Genomic DNA, 24,087 nt, shown 5'->3' with positions numbered 1-24,087 from the left:
TGTTATCCAAATAATATACTATCCTTTGGTGAAATAGTGATGTAAACGAAAGACACGAAGATAAATATAAAAAGAAGATTTGCATTACGATTCGATAATTGTGTACATATAGTTGAGACCTTTACAGCAAGATTGGTATATAATATTCATATAAAAACATTGAATAATTCTAATTATTATTTTTTGGTAAACTAATGTTTAAGACAAGATTTTTTATGCATAGCACAAAGGGTAACAATTATTTTTATAAGCAATAATTATTAGCCTGAAACACTCATCCACATTGAAAAAATCTCCTGATAAAAGATACATCCGTAAAAGATACGTCCCGTTGGCGTCATGTATCTTTTATCAGGAGATTTTTTCAATGTGGATGAGTGTTTCAGGCTAATAATTATTGCTTATAAAAATAATTGTTGAATAATTCTGTCTTTTTTGCCATTGAAGTGAGGCTGGCGCAAAAGGTGGAATTACCCTTCCCGGCGTTGAGCATCAATCGACCGAATGAGTAGAACTACCCTTCCCGACCGAAGTGTGTTAATATTTTGGTGAAAAATGGATAAATATTTATTTAACCGCCGAACTTTTAATATGCACATATTATGGAAATTACACTTAATTACTTCAAGAAACAACATTTATGTCAGGAGCGATGGTAAAATTTGTCCGTATTAAATCTCCATTTTTATTAAATCAAAGTTTAAATATTCCCTCGTAAAACATGCTTGTTCTGGCCATTTCGGTTTTTTTTGGTATGGAGTGATGTTTGCGAAAGATTTTTAAGCTAAATACTCACAAAGTACTTGCTATTACTAACCTTAAGTGCAGTTGTAGGTAAATATTTAGGTACCAAAAATATTATTTTATCCGACAGTGAAAATTTGCTTAACCAATTTACACATCTGCCCTGATGATGGACACTGTAATGCTCTCCGAAACGTTGGCTAAAGAAGGAGTAATACCCCAAAAACAAATCACTATAATGACAGTGATATTATACACAATGAAGTGTGTGCAGACAATTTATGTGATGTTCCAAGTTTTATCGGTATTACAATGGAAGATGCTCTGAGGAACTAGCATCATTGATCCCTTCGGCACCGGTGCATAGTCGGGATACACGCCAAACGCGCGCCCAACATTTGTACACGGTTGACATTTGTCACATGAGAATGGGTCGCTTCTAAGATTCGTTCTTAAGTTCAACAGCTCGGCTGTGGAACGAACTGCCGGCCTCTGTGTTTCCTCCCTCCTTCAACATGGGACTCTTCAAATCCCATGTTCACTCCTTCCTCTCCACAAAAAGACCCTCCACACAGCATCCCCAAAGATGACATAGGCCCTGAGGGAAATTATTTTCTTCAGGGCCTCCTGTATGGAGTTAATATAGAAAAAAAAAAAAATGTAATGTAGCGACCGAATAGAATTGTTTTGTTCCAGGGTTTTTGTTATTTGGTGTACAGTGCAAATTTCAGCCAGGGGTAAGTCTTACCAAAGGTTTTCAGTCTTATCAAAGGTTCCAATCTGTATCCTAAAATGGTACATGAATATCTTTAAAAATAATCATCGACATATTGACAAAAGGTGAATGAAGTTTGCAGTTTTTAAAAACTCTTTTGAAAGATAAAAATAAAATGTGAAGAAATCTTGGTCGGTGTCACGGGTTATTGGCTTATAGTTAACATAATAAAGGAAATAGGGGTTAATGAATCAGGAAAATGAAATTTGAATGCATGAATATATATTTCTTTATTTTAGATAAATTACATAGCCATTCAGAGAAGGTAACTGACATCTAAGTACTTAAAAAAGTAAAGGAAGTTATTATTACATCAATATTTATTATTTATTGTGATCAATATTTAAGTTGATATGTTGTAACCTTTTTCACTTCAAACAATAATTTTCAAAACGGAATAATAACTGCATGTGTCAAAAATTCAATTTATCTGGCTGGTGATAAACTGCAAATATGACACAAGCCATTTGATGTCAGAAAAACGTAAAGTAATGTTGGATCATGGTGATAATTTTACAGTTCGATAATTTCCATTGGATATGTTCAAAGTTGCGCCAAATTCAGTGGAAGTAATTTAAGGCAGAACTATAGGAAAACAATGGTTTTACATATTATTAAACTAGTTAATATTATATGCGCTTCTTATGCGTGTCATTCCTTAGAATATAGGTACCAAATGTAAAAGAGGTGTTTTGCTGGGTAATCTCATTTGTTTGAAGTAATGGCAACCTTTATAATGTGTTGTTTTTTTTATCAGATGCCAGCGGACAATAGAGAGTTCTCATAAACAGTGAACAATTGTGACAATTTGTGAATCAAAATTCTAATAGTTAAATGGGAATGTAACACAGCTTATAATATATTTTCCCTCAGGTGCGGTATTGTTCATATATTTCTGTTTTACAAAAAATTTTACCGCGAGTGCTCGTAGCCCTCTGCAATATCATGTAAAATTATCACCATAATTCTTGTGCGAAATAAACATCACATCATTCCACCGATTTCGTCAGGCCAAGGATAAAATATCAATTGGGTAAAGCACCTTTTCTTTTGTTTAAAGGTAGTTAGATCTTTTGTGATTATGTGAAATGAAATGGTATAAGTTATGTTTGCTCTTTTCTCCTTTCTGTACGGAAACCTGACGCTTGACCGAGCTTTCATAAAATACCAATGGAATGTCAATGCTTTCTCCAATTGTTATCAAATCAAACAGATTTTACCGTAACATAATATTTTAGAAAGAAAAACAAAATCGCATCCATAAATTAAAAGTGTTGAACTACTATTGCCACAACATATTAAATTTGAATGTTTTCAACATTTAAAAATACATTACCATACTTGACTAGATAGACAGTGTAAATTTTATAATAATATACCATTAAAACATTTATTATTATTTTATCCATTTACTTAAAGATATTATTTTCTATTTTATATACAATAATTTAGAAAGTATAGAGCTGTGTTTGTTTGAAAATAAGATTTATTTTGTGGGTTCTAACGAATCACCGAGTTATGGGTACAGTAGAGACCACACTGAGGGTTGCTCACACAAGTCAGAGTTCTTGAATATTATTGTATGGACCAAACTCCTAACAAAAGTGAGCATATTTCTCTTTGATTTTTTTCGATTACAATTTTTGATTACTTTCAGATCTAGTTTAGATTCAAACAGTTACGGCAATCAGATATGATTTACGATTTTCTCGGATAATAGTTTTATTATTTGAATGTTAAGTGTGGATTAGTGCTGCACTTCCTTCCAGGGCCTGCCCTGTGTAGGGGCAATGGGGGCAGTGTGCTCTGGGTATCGACTTACCAAGGAACCAAGAAGACAAGGCGCCGATAATACCTAACACCTAATACAGTGAGTGCCCTTGAGGTTTTTCGTTTGGCTCAGGGCCAACCCTGCTTCCTCCATTTCTTGAGCCATGGTTTCAGTTTGTTATTCATGGTTGTTAAGGTTGCCTCGATAGCTAAATGGTTTAAATAAGTTACCCGGTGTTTAAATAGACAGTAACAATTCTGTTAATTGATTATGTATTATTTTTATTCAGTTGCTAATATTGTGCAGATTAATTCAAGACCGAAAATTAAAATCTTAGTGATTTTTTTATCACATTATTAGCTGATCCTATTATCCAGTAAACACATTAACCATTATGTACTCTTTTTATATTAAAATATATGTAATGTGTACGCGGTCTCTACTGTATTGCTATAAATCGATGATTGTATTATTATTTTGTGTATAAATACTTATCTGTTTTGAATAGAATCCTATGGTGGTTAAGGGGTGTATAGTATCGTAGAGTGTATTCATTGCCTAGTTAGTTTTTTCGGAGAGCATGCCTACTTTCTTGGGGGCCAGCCGTTTGTAACGCTCCGGAATCCAGGAGCGGTTTTCTTCATCAGCGTTGTTGTTCTGCAGAATTGATTCATACTCATTCCTCATTGGTTTCTCGAACTAAAAATAAAACAACATTATGTGAACATACATCATTCAATTTGAGTGTACATAAATAGTATATTGTTGCCTCCTCTGTGTTAGAGATATGAAGAGACTTGATTACTTATAAATGATCGGATTACATATATTGGTTTTTCCCCTTCAGCTAAATCGATCTCCTGCATTTTGAGCAAATAGCCTTGAATAGTGTACAGATCCACAGAAAGAGATATTATGTATCTATTGTTTTTGCCATTGTGAATTAAGTCATTTCAATTTCCTTGAATTTATTATGCAAACACAATGGAACTGGTTTTGAATGTTGATTTACAAATGTTTCTACAGACATTAGATTATTGATTTTAAACCATGAGATTAATTTTATAAACTACATAACATTGTTTATAAAATGAATCTGACACTGACAAAATTATTGATTTATAAATATTGCGATAATAATTTTCAAAGCAAGTAAATGATATCTGCATTTCAAGGGTTTACTTAAATTATGATTTCATTTTTTTTCTTAATAGCAGCACGTCCTTCAAGGCAGTCCTCACTACGAAATGATGCAAAATCATGTGTTTTCAAAAATCTGCTTTTCATTATGGTTTTATTGTATAATGTGGCAAATTAAGTTCTATGGAAAATGATCATAAAACAATTTAAAATATTTGTGCCTGGATTTTTGGCAATGTTATTTCTTGAATCAAAACAGGCGGCTGGTGTGCGGGAATTTAAACCTTATCGCCACCTACATAAGGAGTGTTTTTTTTTGTCAGCGGTCCGATTACAAATTTTACACAACTTGATGCGTCACCTTAAAAACAGTTAATATAATAGATTAATGCTTTAATTATGGTATTGTAAAACAAAAATAACTTTCTACTCAAATATGTGCACAGGTATAGTTCTAAAAATACAAAAATAATTGTTTGAAAGAAATTAATTAAATAAACATCAGCTTGAAGGTTTTGTCTCACACACACATGGAATCACAGGATAATTTTGAATTGATTGAGTAAGTATATGAGAAGAATAATATTATATAGTTACTTGGACATGTCTGAGGGTGAATTCTACCCTCTTGGCTGGCATATAGGGCTCGTTGCGCACCTGCACCCGCCGGCTCTGGGGGTGGTAGCCCTCCTTCTGCGCCGTCACCTCGTAGAAGCCGGGGGTCAGAAGCCTGAAGAAGTCGCCACCGTGAACTGAAAATGTAAAAATAATTTTTAAATGTTATGGCTTCTGTGACATTATGATTAATGATTTACCTACTCATTTGTCAATCAGTAGATTATGGATTCTACGACTAATTGTGTTGAAATTATTACTTTCTGTGGGAGTTTTTCTCTGAGGAGAATCCTAAAACTATCCATGACGGAATGCACAACTAACTTAGTAAGTATGCCCTCATCAGCAGTATGAGAGGAAAGTCCTTCTAATTTTCCTCTTCACCTTTCTTCTCAATTTCAGCAGCCTCACAACATTTCCTAAATGGAGATGCCGCCATAATTCCATCAGTGTAGTTGAAACTTTTGGGGGAAGAAAAACAGCATTCAATATGCAAGAAATGAAAATTACAATTCCCTTCAAATCATATATGTATATATTGAGCTGGATAATTGAGCAACTGGACCATCAAGGTTGCCCCTTCTCTCCTTAGCGTTGTTGAATATCCTAATGCTTTCAAAATAATAATGAAGAGATAAACAACAACAAAAATAGCTAAAGTTGGATAAGTGTAAAAAAAAATAAAAAAGCAGAACTAATTAAAAATATAATAAAAGTGGAAGTACAACAAATGTAATAAACCTATATAAATTATATAATGCATTATTCAACAATATTTGTGGTTACAACTATGCTGGATATAGAGGAAAACTGGTTTTGGGGTTGGGACGGGTTAGTTTACCTGAAGTAATATCGTGGCGTATCTCATTGTGCCTCCAGCTGTCGGTGATGTTGCGCACCTTGATGAGTGCCCCCGCCAGCCCCTTACCGGCCGGGTTCCTCACCATGCCGCGCACCCCCGAGTGCGTCTTCCACATGTAGCCGATCAGCGCCGCCTTGTTCCGCTCCCACTCCCCGCGCAGTGCCGCAGCCGGGGGGTACTTATCGCAGCCCAGCTCCAGTGTTATTTCAAAGTCATTGGATGAGAGGTAGTTGAAGTCTTGCATTCCTGGAAGTAATACATTTATTTCTTGTACATGAAGCTATTTCATCAATCGAAGGCGAGTTCACCCTCAGATTAGTAATTTTTTCTGTGGCAAAAAAGGTTGCAATAATGTGTGAATAGACAACTTGCATTTTATTTTTATTTTAAGAATTTCATGTATTCAGATTTTACCAAAATAATAATTTAGAGTCTACTGTTATGCAACATGCCTATCAACACTGAGACACCCGAATCTGTTATTTTTGGTTTTTTTATATTGATTTTTCTTTTAAAATTATTATTTAAAAAAATATACACATATTATAATTGTTTTTTTTATATTATTAGTTTTACTACATACATGCATATCATTGTATGATTTTAAATGTTATATGTTCTCATTTGTTGTATGTTACCACGATGATATGGGCACTTGCCTAGTTTGAGGTATTTAAAAAAATTATTAAATAAACAAATTGTGTGTTTTAATAAAATTGATTACATATTTAAAAAAGGCTGGAAATTAATAAAAATATAACATTATCAAAGGTATTTTAAAAATTTGTTGTAAAATACTCAAATTTTTGCTTCAATTTCACTGTTCAGTTTGTGGCCATTAATTATTACAAAAAAATCAATAATAAAATTTTCTACTCCTTTCTTAGGTAGGTACTAGTTACTATGGTTAAAGGTACCCTTTAAGGTTTAACTCATAATATAATATTGATCATAATCAATTTGTGTTTCTTGCTTTTACTTTTATGATTACGACTGTTAATAGCCTGATTACTAATTTTTGATTAAAAATAAATATAGCATTTCGTTTCATTGATCCGAACGAATTCGAATTGATCGGTCAATGGTTGACATTGCGTTTGGGTCCCACCCAGGCGTAGTGTGTTCAATTACTCTGCCGGCTAAGTCCTCTAGCACAACACAAACAACATTTTCCACTTACTTTGGTAATCGTGGGATATTTTCAAATATTGTCAGGTTATTCGTAACCGTAACCCGAGAGTGTTTGTCTTTCTTTAAAAAAAAATAAATTAATATACATAATACGTACTGAAACTATAAAAAAACACATTTATAATATTTTATTTGACAATTTGTTGCTTGATTTGCAGCCAGCATTTTTGATAAAATGCTTCCAAACAACTGGTCTTTTTTTGACGTTCACAGACATATATACTCAGGTAGCTACCTATGTAATTTAAAATAATGCAATAGGTAGGTAGGTACTATTATTTATGCTGTGAAAGTGTAATCAAAATTGGCTGGACTTCATTCTCATTGGTAATGGTATTAAAGCGTACCTCCTTGAAGACTGTACCATTGCGCACCGTTGGTGACCCCACCCTGCTTGCCGAAGTTGTAGGGCTCCTCGGGCTGCTCGAGCCCCGGGGTCCTGCAGCCCTGGCGCACCTTGGAGCTCATGTCGGCGTGGAGGCGAGCGTATGTGAGGGCCAGGTCTCTGCAAATAATTATTTTACATTTTTAATATTTTTTTCTTACCCAGACTCGAAGATTAGGTTTCAAGAATTATGATTAATTAAGGCATAAATGTTTTCTTTATGGCCCCCTACGGTTGTATCATTCATCGGTGTCACTCATCGGAAAGGCTGATGATTATACAGGAGATCTGGAGCTACTTTTTACTAGTGCCAGGCGCCGTTTTATACCTGGATTTTACCTCAGGCTGCTTGGTGCCTTGGCTCCTTGGTGGCTTTGTCGGTGCCCAGTGCGGACTGATCCAATTGCGCCTGCTCAGGGCTGGCCTCGAGGCGATCTTACTCACCGAAAGGTGTCGTCATCGGCGGTTCCCGCATACTCCTTAGAGGAGGCGCCTGTGCGGCTCTCGTCGAAGGGGTAGTTGGCCACCAGGTCGCCCCCGTGCAGGTTGGCGCTCAGCACGAAGGGTACCTGCATGATGAGACGCATCACGGCGCGGGTTTCCGGCTCGATCTAAACAAGTAAATGTATTTATATTAGTTGATACAGGCATACGAAGGGTGTAACACCAGCCTATGATTAATGTAGTCTTGAGGTTATTCCGGGCTTCAGCCTGCATTGTGAAGATTAATCTGATGATAACAAGCCTTGAAGCACGTTTTAACAAAATAAGTATTGTTTATTCCCCTGAAATCCCCACTCAAATTCTCTTGCTACCTTTCAATATCTGAAAGATAGGTACTATTTAAGGGTCAAGTGGACAGAATGCCAATGACAGGCACGGATAATCAGGATGGACTGCAGACTGCATGGGATGATCTGAGCAACTAAAGTGTAGGCATGATGTATTGGTGTAAAATCGACACCCAAATCAATTTTGATATGGTTCACGTGCACATTTATGAAAACGCACGCGTATTGTATCGCAGTCTTTAAAAATGACACTGTGCATTGTGTTTTACCTTCTGTTGGTCGAAGTGGCGAGTAAATTTTTCAAATCGCTAAAAGGTAGCTTATTCAAAAAAGTAACAAATTAAAAATCAACCCGTAAAAAACAAAGTTTCATAATACATTTATTTAAAAAAAAGTTGGTTTAAATGAGTATTGAACTTTCCTACCCAAAAACTGGAATCAACAACTCTACCAACCTCGCCAAATACCGATCGGGTAGGACCTACATTTATTTCGTATGTTAAATGCTGTAATGTTTTCGAAGTTCGCGTTCCAAAAATGCGCGTGTGCATGAGTGCCACCAAAAGTTGATTGAATGCATTGTCATCGACAACGATCCTATCTGCCGAGTTTCAGCTCGATCGGATGTCGGGAAGTGAGTTAATTTCCGCTTCTAAGATTTGCATTCATTCTTTACAGAAAACCAAAGGGAAATTCGAATTTTAAAAGTATTCTTTCAAGCAAAGTTTCTGACGTCATTCTTCGCTTTAATCATGACGTCATGACAATGTGTGTGTGTGTGTGTGTGTGTGAGATGGGAAGGCCAGAGGATTGGGGACGAGTGGCTAAAGATCTTATGCTACTATATAAAAAAAAATTATGTTAGCGGCTGCTTGAAGAAACTCCTTATCCCTGACCTATAAACTTTATCGCATTAGCGAATCATTATTTCGATAAAATTAACCGTTTTTACACTTTCTGTAAGTAGTGTAATGAAATGAATAACGATTAATTAAACAACGTATTACCTTTTCATTAAATGGTATTATTTTCTATAGCAATTTTCAAATTACTTTATTTAAACAAGCAATTGTTAACTACGTGATTACACAAGGTACAGTCGGCTTCATCAATGGTTAGACGAAAGAGTTACTTGTTTATATCTCCCTTCCTTCATCCGTGGATATAGGAGGAGAGGAAGTACACCAGTAAACAAAAAAGGATTCAAGGATTCGTGGTACAGTTGCATATTATGTTACAGGATTTTGTACGCATGAGTATGAATTGGATGCGTATTTAATTGGATGTAACTTTGTAAGCAAAAGTCAAACGGGATCTATGTAGTATATTTCGGGAATTCGCAAATACCGGGAAATGTGTGACCATTTTTTCGAGGGTTGTTCGATCCAGGTGAGGAAGATGGCAGTTGTCAGCATTGAATATACTAAAACATCTTAACAGGTCGCTATTAAGTAGGTACTTCAAAGATCAAAGACCATATTAAATTCATGAATTTATACATTGTTTGCTATCATCAAACTTATCTTGTACCTTATTGGATTCAAGGAACGGCTGCGTAACCCTTTTCACACAAAACTTAATTTTGGATTTGATGCCAAAATACCCGATCAAGCTGATTAATAATAAAAAAATCATGATGTATAACAAATATCTAGTACGGATATGAGCTATTTTATTTAGTTTTTACAGCTGTCCCCCCTGCCGATGTTCATGAATCATTATCCGCGGAATTAGTTACCGGTTGGGACAAGGTGTCAACTTCTGGCAGCAGATGGTTGTTGTTGCCGTAGCCCCCCTTCTCGTTGGTGAACAGGATCCTGTCCAGGTTGGGGAAGTTCCTGTTGAGGTCCACGGAGTGGTTGTTGTACCGCCCGATGATGTAGTCTTTCCCTCCCTGAAAACACTTATCATCATTACAAAAGCGTAGGATTAAAATTGGTAATGATTGTCCGCTAAAGGAAATTCTGACTTTAAATGGGTGTTTGGTTTATGTTAGGTTAGGTTTTGTCCTACAAACCATATTCCAAAACATTAAATAGTATCCTAATAATTTTAATAATAGTTAATTACCTATCTAATCCTTTCGTCGATTATTGGATAGCCAAAACCGCTGCCATAAGCCACCCCAAGTGGTTTGCTACTTTTGTTGACTTAGCAGGGGTACCCAGGTTCATGGGGTGAGGTTTGTGTTGGCGGCGGTCTACCCACCTACTGCGTGGCATACCGTATAGGGAGACACTGGTTGAGGGAGATCCTTTGACCTCTCCCCAGCACAGTGGAAGAAATGGATTCATCCGACTGTTACTCCTGGTCCTGGACACACTGACCTCCAGATTCCTAACCACCCCTTCATACCTGTTTCCTTCCCAGAACTTTCTCTCCTTTATTTCATTTAAAAGACTGTCCATACTGCATCCCCAAAGATGACATAGGCCATGAGAGATATTATTTGCCTCATGTGTGGAGCTAATGAAAAAAAAATACGCCGGAACAAAATTACTTTTTTTATATAACATTTTTTTTTTGCAATATTACAGTTCATAGTGATTTCCAGAATAAACAAAAATAATCTAGAGAAATTTTGAACTAAAATAACCAAGATTTCAACACAAATAGAAAATAGAAAATATCTGAAAACAACTAAGTAAGCAAGAACTTTTTTAAGCCGATTTAGAGCTAAATCTACGTTTTAAGAATCTGTATTGGTATCACTCGGCCTAGTGCTATTAGTTTGAAGATATTGAGATCGCTGTATATGCCGCCCCCTGATCGTGCCGCCCGCGTGCGGTCATGCCGCGCACCACCCTGCAACATCCTTACATCTGACCAAATCAGTTTGCCCTTTTCGTAATTTGAACATTGGATGTGAAGGAGTCCGATTTTATCAGAATCCGTATCGTAACAGGATCTTCGATAAGGTTATCTATATCTATTTTCCATATATGTCAAATTATGATATTTGTCTTTGATCTTTTTAATCTATTTCATATCCAGTCTTCACCTTCAGCATTACTTACAAACAGACAGTCGCACTAATAAAATCGTTAAATATTTAGCATAATTGAGTTTTATGGATAGCATAATTCATTACTAACCTCTAGTCGCCACTACTACTAATAATACTAATATGTTTGTTATTATGAATTTTATTTTCATCGATTACTTTTCTATTTTACGGAAAATGCACTGATTTAAAAATGAACTTATTTTAGTTACATGATAAGGTGACTCAAGTACTTAAGTCGTTGAAAGGTGAGAAAATATTATGAGAACGAGTGGAATGGAAAAAGGAGTAGATATCCATACGCAAAACAGAAACATGTGGAATTTTGGCTTGCAGAGAAAAGGAGTAATACTTATTTACGTAATGGTTATATACTGACCGCTTCGGTGGCTGTCTGCCAACCGTCAGGATTCATGGACGGCATCAGGTGAATCCTGGTGATCTGGACCAGCCGGCGGATCTCCGCATCTCCCTGCAGGTACCTCTCGCACAAGTAGTCTGCCAGGCCTAGCATCAACTCTCGGCCGAGCACCTCGTTGCCGTGCATGTTAGCGATGTACTTGAATTCGGGAGTCACTGATAAAAGAAACATACAAAAATGTTTATAACTACTTATTATTAACATTTTGTGGGGAGGGCAATCTTGCTGTTGAGCAGAATCAATTCGGATATCGACATTTTTAGCATCAATGAACCTTCCTTTAAAAGGCAAGCTCTATTATTGCTGGTATAGTTCATAAACACACTGTTTATATTAATGTAAGAATTCTTATTACCAAATGTATTTTAAAAGCGCATTAAAATCGATTTTGTAATGTTTTTAAAATGAATAAACTGAATTGAATTATATGCTGATACACCAAACCGAAGTAGATAATTCAATTTAATGAACGATAGAAAAAACACCTTCGTCTAATTTCTCCAGTCTTGCGATGTACTTACCAAACCATTCAGGTAATACAACTTAATAAAGGATGCAAATATGCTTAATGCAAAATCATGTGTTTTTGGTTTGAAAATTTGGTCGCCTAGAAATGTTTCAGATGCTTTAATTAAATACTGCGAGTAGAATACATCTTGGCTTTTGAAATAATCGAGTATTTTTTAGATATGTCTTTTTATAAGCCCAGAAAAAAATAATGTAGAGGCCTATGAAAACTGCTTTAAAGTTCAAAATTTCCTACTTACGAACCCATTTTCGGTTATGATTTTATTGTATAATGTGGAAAATTAAGTTATTTATAAAATGATCGAAAAAAAATTCAATATTTATGCCTGAACATCCACAAAATAAAATAAAAGGCACTTTTTGGCCATGTTTTTTTCTTGCATAAATCAAAACAGGGGGATGGTGTTAAGCGGGAATTTAAACCTTATCGCCATCTACGTAAGAGTTGTTATTGATAGCGGCTCAATTTAAAATATTACACGACGTAGTGCATCGCCTTAATATGCGAATGCGGAGAGTATTGCTATTCTTATTAATACAAAGGCAAGTATATATTTACTAGTAAAATATTAAAATAACTAGTACCTTATTTTGCATTAATTTAAAAGTAGTACCGTCAAAGTTAGTTTTCTAATAAAATCAATTCACATGGATATAATATTATCTAGGCCAATTCAAAATCTATGTGGCATATTATGATAATATTTATTTTTATTATTGAAGACCATGTTAGCGACTCTTAGACGAAAATTTGAAACAGAAATAGTAATTGAATACATAAAGATAGCTGCCAATAAAAATATGAAAATGAAGATATTGTTGGTAGTTCTTAGTCGAAGTATGATACAGTTAAATTTGAATGAAGGGGATAAGGTCGAATTAGCTCAGTGGTAGAGTGAAGCCCCGGGTTCAATTCCTAGATGCGACCGAATCTTTTTATGATTCTTTTTTGTTTCAAGTTTTCGTTTGAGAGTCGCTAAAATTGTCTTCAATGATTAAATATTACAATTTGAGTTGCCACTAATTAAGTTCTACAACAATTAGATGATTGGTAGTGACGTTATAAATGATAATAAATTATTATAAGCAATCATTAGTCGCCTGTAATTATTATTGCTTATAATAATTTATTGGTTATAATAATTTATTATTCTCTGTTCTATGCATAAAACCCTTGTCTTATAAACATTAGTTTATCATTAAAAAAATAAGTTATAGATAAAATTTGTTTATAAAGGAACCTCGTATATATTTGATACAGGTACCTTGTATATTCTTATATAGGTAACTTGTATATTTAGATATAGGTACCTTGTATATTTTATATAGGTTGTATGTTTGATATACCTTGTATATTTGATATACCTTGTATATTTTTATATAGGTACCTTATTTGTTTGATATAGGTACCTTGTATATTTGATATAGGTACCTTGTATATTAGATAAAGGTACCTTGAATATTGGATATACCTTGTACATTTGATTCGCTGATATTTCTTCTAACTCTCCCAGTTAGATTTTTCCCGAAAGTTTTAAGAACCAATTTCCTGACATTTCAACTTCGCGAAAACCGAAGTGGGATACTTTGGAAGTCTTTACAACCCCAGGCGGTAAATAACACGCCTACTATAAAAGGAAATTGGAAGAAATTTTCTAGACCTTTTTCGATTCTTAATAAAGTTATGACGTAATTCTTCTCGGACCAATGCTGGATTATAGTGCTTTTGGACTTGATCTACCATCGTATTTAAAAATAAAAAAATTTATTCGATCCTTAATTATATAACATATGGATGAAAATTATGGACACAGAAGTTAAAGAAACAACATATTGTGGAATGGAAAATCATGGACACTCAATGGACCCAATGGACACAGAGGTTAAAGAAACAACATAAAGTGGAATGGAAAGATACCATATCTGCCAAGATATAGTAAAATTAAAGAATGGGTACAGAAGCATAAGAAAATAACTAAAAAAAGCAAATGATAATAGTAAAAATAGATTGCTCGGAGGATGTTGAATAAGTTTTTTTAATCTGTGGCGCCCAAAATAAACTAAAAGAAAGAGTGCTCAAGGCAACCCTAAAATTCAATGGATTGCCGAAAAAACAAGTTTATCCACAGACATTCAAATTAATAGACTTGCCCTAACATGAAATTTGGGTATCATTTCGATGAGCTGGAGGCAAATCACGTGACCATATTTCGAAATCGAGAATGCGATGAATAGACATGACATATGACATCAGTCGTACTTTGACCACCGAAGAGCTCACATTGAAATAACCGTGCGCAGAAAAGTAAAGTTCGCTAAAGTAAGGCAAAGATTTATTTATTTATTAACGCCGTACTGGGCTTTCAAAAACAACAGTATAACATAAATAAAATTAAAAGAAGACATACAATACAATATTCTTATCGCAATAATTTTAAAGACCCCTAGAAATTCACATGTGAGTAATAAAAAATAATAACAAATAAAAAACATTTTGTAAATTCTCAAGCATATTCATAAATTTTGATTATTGGTTATTTACATTTACTAAAAAATGCTGAATTAATTTGGATTTGAATGTTTTAAGATTTAACTCATTTGCAACGTACCCATTGTGGGAATTCATTCCCACTGTGGGAATTTTCAGTGCAGGATCTGAATGTTCTTAGACAAATCGCCTGGCGTAACGACGCTAAATTCGAGTGAGATGGGAAAATTATTATACAATTGAAAAGTGTCTAACTAAATAGTGTAACATAATATTACATTTTGGAAACAAGCCCGAATTTTTGTTTACCCGATTTGAGATTTGTAGTAGGTAAAGTTTTTACGCAGCCAGCAATTTGCGCGTTAGTGTAAAAAGGACTAGTAATACGTAAGTAGATTTTATTTTCGAGGACCGAATGGTGATATTACAATGCGAGTTACCTGCCAACTTAATTTACTAACAAATCATCGAAAGTGGGACGGTCACGCCGCACAGTGGCTTAAATTTGAGCGCTGCTGGCGCGACATTGACCCCAGATCGGCATGTTCCCGAAATGATTTTTTTTTTACCAATGTGTTCTCAATTAATCACTGACATTAAAAATACCATTGAAAATATTATCCGAAGCTTACTTACACGGTAATTACGCACAGAACTGAGATGTTCGGGCGCGCAACTATGCTGCTGTATCTAGGCGAGTTTGAAGGCGTGCGAAATCAGGTTGTTTATGTACTTATTTTACAAAAAAAGTGTTTTTTTAAATCACTTGAGATATTCTTTAAGATAGGTGCTTTATTTAAATAACTGAAAAAAATTTTTTTTTTAAATTATAACTGTTGCCTTGGTTCAAAGTTTACCTTTTTTTCAATTTTTTTTCCCATTTTTTGCCTTTAATGGAGTAGGAATAAAAATCTTCACGCTAATTTTAATAGGATATTATTGCTGTGTCTTTTTTGTACACGGGAAAAAAATCACCACCAACTTTAGCCAGCTACTCCAGTAATTGCATTTTTAAGAAATGATTGTACTTAATTTCCGTCATTTTTTTCAGAATCCAATATTTGACTCCGATATGTCAAAGAAAGATCAACTGTATGTAATATTTAGTTCTGCGTACCGTTAGAATAAAATTTAAGTTATTCAAAATTATTCACTGTCAATTTATATTAACATCTGAAACTCAATTATTATGTAATTAGTCGCAGAACAGGGGTACACTGATATTCGGGCGCGCAACTATGCTGCTGTATCTAGGCGAGTTTGAAGGCGAGCGAAATCAGGTTGTTTGTGAACTTTTTGTAAAAAAAAGTATTTTTAAAAATCACTTGAGATATTCTTTAAGATACGTGGATTATTTAAATAACTGAAAAAAAATATTTTTTATCATAATTTATAACTGTTGCCTTGGTTCAAAGTTTACCTTTTTTTTCCAATTTTTTGCCTTTAATGGAGTAGGAATAAAAAATTTCACGAGTCTTCACGCTAATTTTAATAGGATATTATTGCTGTGTCTTTTTTGTACACGGGAAAAAAATCACCACCAATTTTAGCCAGCCACTCCAGTAATTGCATTTTTAAGAAATGATTGTACTTAATTTTCATCAATTTTTTTCAGAATCCAATATTTGACTCCGATATGTCAAAGAAAGATCAACTGTATGTAATATTTAGTTCTGCGTACCGTTAGAATAAAATTTAAGTTATCCACAATTATTCACTGTCAATTTAAATTAACATCTGAAACTCAATTATTATGTAATTAGTCGCAGAACAGGGGTACACTGATATTCGGGCGCGCATTATGCTGCTGTATCTAGGCGAGTTAGAAGGCGTGCGAAATCAGGTTTTTTGTGAACTTATTATACAAAAAAAGTATTTTTTAAAATGAGTTAAGATATTCTTTAAGATACGTGCTTTATTTAAATAACTGAAAAAATATTTTTTTTCATAAATTTTAACTGTTGCCTTGGTTCAAAGTTTACCTTTTTTCCAATTTTTTGCCTTTAATGGAGTAAGCAAAAAAAGCATTACAATCATTATCAACATTTCAACTAATAAGAATTAGCAAAAAATAAGTGGTATTTCTTATTAATACTAAAAAAAAAACATCAATGATGCCAAATGGTCAAACGCCGAGAGCGATGTCGCGCCAAATCATCAAAATTGGCCACTGTGCGCCGCCTTGGGTGCTGCGCGCAGTTGGTTTGTTCCTCTTTCCCTGATTGGCTCGTCCAATAAATTTGAATGCATATGAGTTTATCGGAAAAATGTAGTACCACAAAGCATAAATCCGAAAATAAGGGAAGCATGGAGAGATCTCTCACTAGCAGCGGATAGAAAGACAATGGGTGATTGTAATTACGATATGTTTTACATACATATTTTGGGAATGAATTAATGGCGCCTTAACGCTATAAAATGTTTTAATTCTAGATACTGTCCTATAGTAAATAATCTTTAATAGAACCTTAGTTAATTCATGCCGAGATGCTTTCGAGTAATTTGTAATTGTTCCATCAACAGTAATAAGAATATTAATATAATACCTGCCCTAATGACGTCAATGCTGATCATAATGCTCAAGTGGGCAGAATGAGTAGGTTGGGTATTTGTTTTCCAGTTCGTCAGCGGGGAATATCGTTTCAGAAATTTTCCGAGAAAAAATACACCACGGAATAATAATTTCAGATGTGTTATCAGTAATTTCATTAGCGATAAAGAACCTTTAAAAACAATCTCGTACCTCCTCCGGCGCTTTAAAATATGACACAGAGCCTTTAATTATTAACTACCTTAAGTCTCCGCCATTTTCCGGGTTTTAAAGAGAGTTTTCGAAAGCAGACTTAGACAGTATTATTATTATTACTCTTATTTTGAACGTCAAGTGTGCAAAAAAAATACGAATTTAATGTATCAAAATTCTACTTTAAGGGGTATGAAAAGGTGATGGAGGTGGTTTTTGAAATCTCATGTAGCGACTAGCGATCATTCTCTTATTATGTACAAAAACCTTCCGGCACGTCATGTGCGACCTTTCTCTGGGACCCATATAAATCTAATTAACAGTAATAATATTATCGATAGTATTGTAAGAACCTTTGTACAAAAACATTAATTGGAACAGAGAAATAAATTAAAAATGAAGTCTAATAGCGTAGGAATTTTACGGAATAATCATATTTCTCAGATAATATATTAGATTTACAAAACAAAAATAAAAAAGATTAATTAAATGAAGATTTACTGGTTCGATTGTTGCATTGTTGCAGTTGGGAAGTTTCATAAGCTAATCACAACGGAAATCCCATTTAATTAAATCGATAACCTTTTGTAAGTACTTTAAGGGAAATATGGGATCCATTTAAAAAAGGGTAAATTAATTTAATGTTGAATACATTTGGATTTGATTAAAAATCAACGTTTTTGCAAATCTGACTCAGTAAATTGATTTATTAATGAAAAACATCGATTTGAGGTAAGCCCGTAACTACCTTAATTTAAGCACCCCGTTTCAGAGTAGAAGATATTGTCACAATTCTCCGTATGGTGAGGAGTTCGCCATTCAGAAACGAAACATTAATTGAACATTTGCATTGGCATTCACTGACCAGATCTGAAAAGCGAGGTACCTACTTACCGATATTCCGTTAGCAAAATTTTCACCCATCCCCACATCCCTCTCCAGCCTCCAGTCGCGCAGGTAACCTAAATTTAGGGTGTAAGCGTTCTATTCGGTCATATGATCAGAAATATGTATTAAATAATACATTTTTAGGAAAATTTTAGTGATCTAATAGATATAATGTTGATTATTCCGATTTGACAGCTCGTGCGCCAGGGCGCACTAATGCGCTCTAACAAAATTACGGACAGACAAAATAAAAAGTGCTACAGTTGAAACAGGACTTCGCTGCGCTCAGTCAATAAATAAATACTCTCATTAGGTACATAACATTAGGTACTTAACCGATAAATAGCCACTATTCGCTTTGTATACATCGTTTCAATCAATAGAAAGGTGCTAAATAATTATTATTCATAGGTCATTTTTCTGTAGATAAAAAAATGATTTGACAAGAGGTTAAGAGGTACGTCCCTACGTGTTCGTTAGTGTTTATTTATCACATTATATGTGATAATAAAAAGATGACGTGTCGTCGTCATCTTCATACATTTCAACCATATATGTCTCACCATTACAATTATCACGCCGTGATTTATTTAACACTATCCGGTCATATTTATCATAACCGATCTTTACACGAGATTGACATTCTTGTGTATATTGACGTCTTTTCATCAAGTATTATAACCGCTTTACGTACATGCATCTCATTATTTATATGTGCATCAAATAAAATGTTTTTTTCTATCCAGTACATCATTAGACAAGCTAGGTTCCTTATAAAACGATTTGCCCATACTAGATATTGGTTTTTCTTTGTAATTATACACAAAATATCTATGTCGATAATATCCCGAAACGTCCATAGGAAAACCAAAATAACCCTGTATAAAACAATTATTAGAACGGTCTTGGCCTATGGATGTGAGGCGGGAACACTGACAGCAAAGTCTGCGGAACGGCTGGACATCTCCGAAAGAAAGGTACTTCGAAGAATCTTAGGAGCGGTGCGAGAGGGAGAGGCATGGAGAATCCGCCACAATAAGGAGCTATATGACATCTACCAAGCTCCCAGACTCTCTACTCATTTACGGCTCCAAAGACTAAGATGGGCCGGACATGTGCACCGAATGCCAAGCACACGTGTACCAAAGAAGGTTCTAACAGGACACCCGGGAGGCAAACGAAAGGCGGGCAGACCTAGGCTGAGATGGGAGGACGATGTCAGGAAAGATGCCAGAGGACTACTCCATGTTGCAGAATGGAAGACGACGGCCGAGGACAGAGTGCGGTGGAGGCTCATGTTAAAGGAGGCTAAGGCTCGAAATGGGCTGTAGCGCCATTGAAGAAGAAGAAGATCTATGTCGATAATTGCAGAATGCGGAATGAAATAAGAGACCTAAAATAAAGTTACAAGTAGGTCATTAGTCAACCTATTTAATAAACAACGATAAAGGTTGTTTCAGTAATTGGATTCCGAAAGGTTGATAATGGGTGATTCTTTCACTGGGCAGGGGAACAATTACTTCATCAAGGTGCTTTCAAGGGTTCCTATCTAGAATTAAATTGCTCCACCACGAAGGTCGTCATATTGTGATAAAAATAGTGTGTTTTCCAGGCAAAGCTCAAGTGAATGGAAGCTTTTTTTCTAAATGACAATAATATATTATTACTAGATGACGTCTACCAGGCGTTGCTGGGGGTCATCCTTATGAGATAAACACATACCAAAACAGACTTTTCTGTTTTGGTATGTGTTTATCTCATAAGGCACAGATCTAAGGTATCTCGTAAGGACAGCGATGGCAATGTAGTGACCAAAATATATTTTTACGACTTTATTATAAAACATCGACTTTTCTCTACTTTCTATAAATATAATATGCACGTATTATACATGCAAACCTTCTGAAAGAAATTCTCTAAATTATAGTGCAAATCCTATCATCAGATAGATGCGGATAGCGACTTTATTTTACACTATTTAGAAAAGATTCCTACTAGTGGAGACTCGTGAAGACCGAGGAATACAACTGTAGGATTTGTGAAACTTAAAGTAGGTATTCATAAAATATTTGATAATATGGCCGTTTCTGGGGTACGAAATTCCCATTAGAGGTGCAAGTGAAAATATTCTGTACCTATCTAAAAGCACAATAATAAATGGCTTGGCGCAAACAATTAATAGATTGGAAGATGATAAACGGTACTCTAAATAGTGAATTTCCGATAGATGGGAATAGGATGCTTGAACACTTTTTCAGTTAAGCTGGGCTTATAGAATCAGCAATTTAATCTTGGCTTGGAGAGAAACCTTGGACAGAAAACTGGAGGATGCTAGATCAACTAAATCTAGTAAAAATCACGAAATCTACCAAAAATTATACAGGTACACCTTTGAAATATAGAATTAATATAATTAATAATAATAAAAATAAATCTGATCGCAGGTAGGTACTTACTTAAGCGCTTGTCTGATTATTCAGTTTCAATTTTGAAACTTAAGAGTTAATTGAACCAGAGTTACAGAGAGACACAACCGAAATTAATATTTTTGATGATTGATGATCATACAACGTAACAGGTCTAGATCTATAATCTATACCTACTTACTTACCGTTTCTATAATCTACATATATTATTATGTAGTTACAATTGGATGTGATTCTTCTGCTTATAAATATTTACGTACGAATACTGACATGACTTTATGGTATGAATTTAAAATTAGACTTACTCAATTCATGGTGTCCGGGGTGCGTAGAGAACTCGATGACGTGCAGGGGTGTACCTCTAACAGATGGCTCGCTCAGCCGATAAACGCGGGTCACATTCTTACACTTATTGTGCACGCTCTCCAGCACTTCCAGCAGCTCGTCGTTGTTGTGGTGTTTCCATTCGAACGTTGCCACCGCCAAATTAGCGGATAATAATATTATGACGAAAGGAAAAACTAAAGCTAGACGCGCGCGCGCCATGATGCAGCGCGCCTCTAAATGACGGAGAGACGGCGAGGGACAACAATAACGATATGCCGAGAGTTCGCTGCTCGCGCGTCAGCGGTTTAGGGGAGATAGCGCGGGATTATTGATCCGAATTGTCGTTTTTTGACAGCTGGCGGGAACAAGCGCTCCTGGCGGTAACTTTTGGAAACTTTAATGACAAATTTTTGAAAAAGTTAAAAACTCTTTTTGAACTCTCTGCGACTGCTTCGATTTTTACGACTTACTAGTAGTTGTACCCGGTTTCACACGAGTTAGAAAAAAATTCATTAGATTGTCTGAGAAGTAATATTTTATTATTTTACTAGATGATGTGTACCCGGCGTTATTCGGGGAATTATGACTGGATAGGGGTAAAAATTAAGATAGTGAATTCTAGTGTACCCAGAGGTAAAACTGGGTGCATTTTAAAGGTGAAAATAATATTATTGTATTGTAATAAGTATTATGTTTCACCTGTTTGTACCATGTTTTCCAAGGGCGTCATCGACTTCTTCAGCTATTCACTTCCAAGTCATACATTCTCCTTACACCTGGTTCTTCGTTAATCACTTACGTGTCATTTTACCACGAATACTTATGCTATTCATGTTTTCCGCGGGCGTCCAAGACTTTTAATACCTCTCACTTCATGTAGTATCATGAAATCCACATTGTAACTGTTAAACAAAACTACATTATGTCTACTTCAACTCGACTCCATGTCTCATTCCAGTGAAGAGATAATGCGCTAAGCCTTCCTCGGGCGCCCCCGACCTTTTTTACCATTCACTACTTCATACCGCATTGTTACTATTAAAAAACTACATTATATCGATTTTAATTCGACTACGTATCTCATTCCAGTGCAGAGATAATGCGTTTGGTCTCCCTCGGACGTACCCGACTGCTTCTACCATTAAAACCACTCTTTAAATATTCCTGGCACTAATAAGTACAAACTTTGAAAATTTCATTACAATCTGATGAATGGTATAGAAACGCGCACAAACAAAGAAACATTCATTTTAAATATATATAAATACACGCCCTTATTATATATTATTTATATTAATTATAAATGCCCTTATTGTATTTTCCATGATTTTATATTTAATATGATTTACCGCTTGAAACAGAGACAATAACAGTTCTTAATCGTTAGATAACATGAAAAAAATAACTAAAAAAGGAACATAATTCATGGTCGACGTTTAACAAAATTGAGAATAGAGAAAGAAAAAAAATCAGAAACCATTTTTTAAATTGCAGATGGCATAAAAGTAATAATACAAGTTCATAATACATAATTTACAAGTAGTTTAGAAACAATATATTATGTAGTACAATATGATAATAAAATAATCATAAAAACAGCAGTACAATAATGAAAATATTTTTCTTGATGTGATATTGTTAAATATGAATGCGCAATTGTTTTTTTTTCTTATGGGCGTTTTACAGGGTGCTTTTTTCGTCCAGTTTCCACATGGTTGGATATGAAAAACATCTTAAGGACAAGGAAAAGGCATATTCAGTGTTTGTACCGATTTTCGTACATTTTAAATGGGGAACATTATTTGACATCTTCTATCATCTGACATTGTTACGCGAAAATATATTCTGTGGAAATGTTAAATGTTTATTTCGTTTTAAATTTAAAAGATTGATGAAAATACCTTACCTTTATTACTGATCGTGAACGTGTATTACTGTTTGGTGAAATGAATTTCGTGTGTATTGTTGATGATTTCTTGACGGTAATGGCAAAGGCGAATGACAAATACTTTAATGTGATCTATAGTTATGTTAACGATTTAGTATCCTACCAAAATATTATTTCTTCTCTAGTGGCAACTATTTGCATGAAATAGTACATATGACGAAATGACTATGGTGTAAATCAAAGATTTTGCATATTTATGGTTCCCGATATATGTTCTACATTATAGAATAAAGCACCGTGTAAAATGACCAATACACATTGAGTTATATAATATCAAGTTCCATTATGAATGCAATTTTTTAAAAAGAGTGTGTATCATTCATTTGTCATGCTATATTTGAAAAAAATATATTAATATTTTCCTTCATTTGTGTAAGTAGTGATCACAATCAATTTAAATTAAAATTCTAAATGAAAAACATCCTAAGCGTTTAAGGCGACTGATGTATGAATATAATATAATATTTTTTTCTGACTTTATGTCCGGGTTAAATCTTCTCCACAGGAAAAACTAAACCCTTCCACACACTTTTCCACAAATGATCATATAGTCAATCAACATTATGCAAGTGCATTATATAAGCAAAATAAATACAAAACAATACAAGAACAACACGTCAACTCACCAGAGATCAAATGGGAAAATAATTCACCGACTCCAGATATTTTCATATCAGAGGGTTCGGCTCGGTAGAACTCCTAACAGGGCCTATAAATCCTACTGATCCCTCAAATAAATATTTAAAAAATCTTTCGTTATCCTACATGTATTTAAAATGACTAATAATCTTTGATATATATATATATATATATATATATTTTATTTTTTTTCTTTATTCATAAAAATATATTTGGATACAGGTTTTTTACATGCTTTTCGACTACCACACTAGACACATGTCCGTATTATGGTGGTCGAAATTTGTGTATAAGTATATAAATGTAATACATGATTCATTCAGTTGTAGGATAATAATTTAAATAGGTTTAACTGAAAATAAGAAAGCGATGAAAATAAATATAAATTAATTTTTTTTTTT

General features: G+C 34.5%; 1 protein-coding gene across 1 annotated transcript; it reads right to left on the bottom strand.

Annotated features, from left to right (window-relative positions):
* Positions 1-1,732: 1,732 nt before the first annotated feature.
* LOC149427034 (carboxypeptidase E-like) lies at positions 1,733-21,396 on the bottom strand. Its single transcript, XM_089639649.1, has 8 exons — positions 21,078-21,396; positions 11,658-11,854; positions 10,013-10,168; positions 7,928-8,094; positions 7,446-7,603; positions 5,887-6,153; positions 5,028-5,182; positions 1,733-3,989 (listed from the first exon to the last, which is right to left on the bottom strand). Exons 1-8 carry the CDS (start codon positions 21,316-21,318, stop codon positions 3,849-3,851), a joined length of 1,482 nt encoding a protein of 493 aa, XP_089495775.1. The 5' UTR covers positions 21,319-21,396; the 3' UTR covers positions 1,733-3,848.
* Between the last annotated feature and the right edge of the window lie 2,691 nt (positions 21,397-24,087).

The sequence above is a fragment of the Hesperophylax consimilis genome, chromosome 1 (genome assembly GCF_061612785.1).
Source record: "Hesperophylax consimilis isolate HC1 chromosome 1, BYU_Hcon_1.0, whole genome shotgun sequence".
In the NCBI taxonomy this organism is placed as follows: domain Eukaryota; kingdom Metazoa; phylum Arthropoda; class Insecta; order Trichoptera; family Limnephilidae; genus Hesperophylax; species Hesperophylax consimilis.
The sequence above is the reverse complement of the archived record's forward strand: the minus strand, read 5'-3'. Positions and strand labels throughout refer to the sequence as shown.

Excerpts from the sequence above, each read along its gene's own strand:
- LOC149427034 (XM_089639649.1), bottom strand. The coding sequence starts at position 21,318 with ATGGCGCGCGCGCGTCTAGCTTTAGTTTTTCCTTTCGTCATAATATTA. Across the intron at positions 8,095-10,012 it reads TTGACACCTTGTCCCAACCG|ATCGAGCCGGAAACCCGCGC; the intron begins GTAACTAATTCC and ends TTACTTGTTTAG. Across the intron at positions 5,183-5,886 it reads ACGCCACGATATTACTTCAG|TTCACGGTGGCGACTTCTTC; the intron begins GTAAACTAACCC and ends TTACATTTTCAG.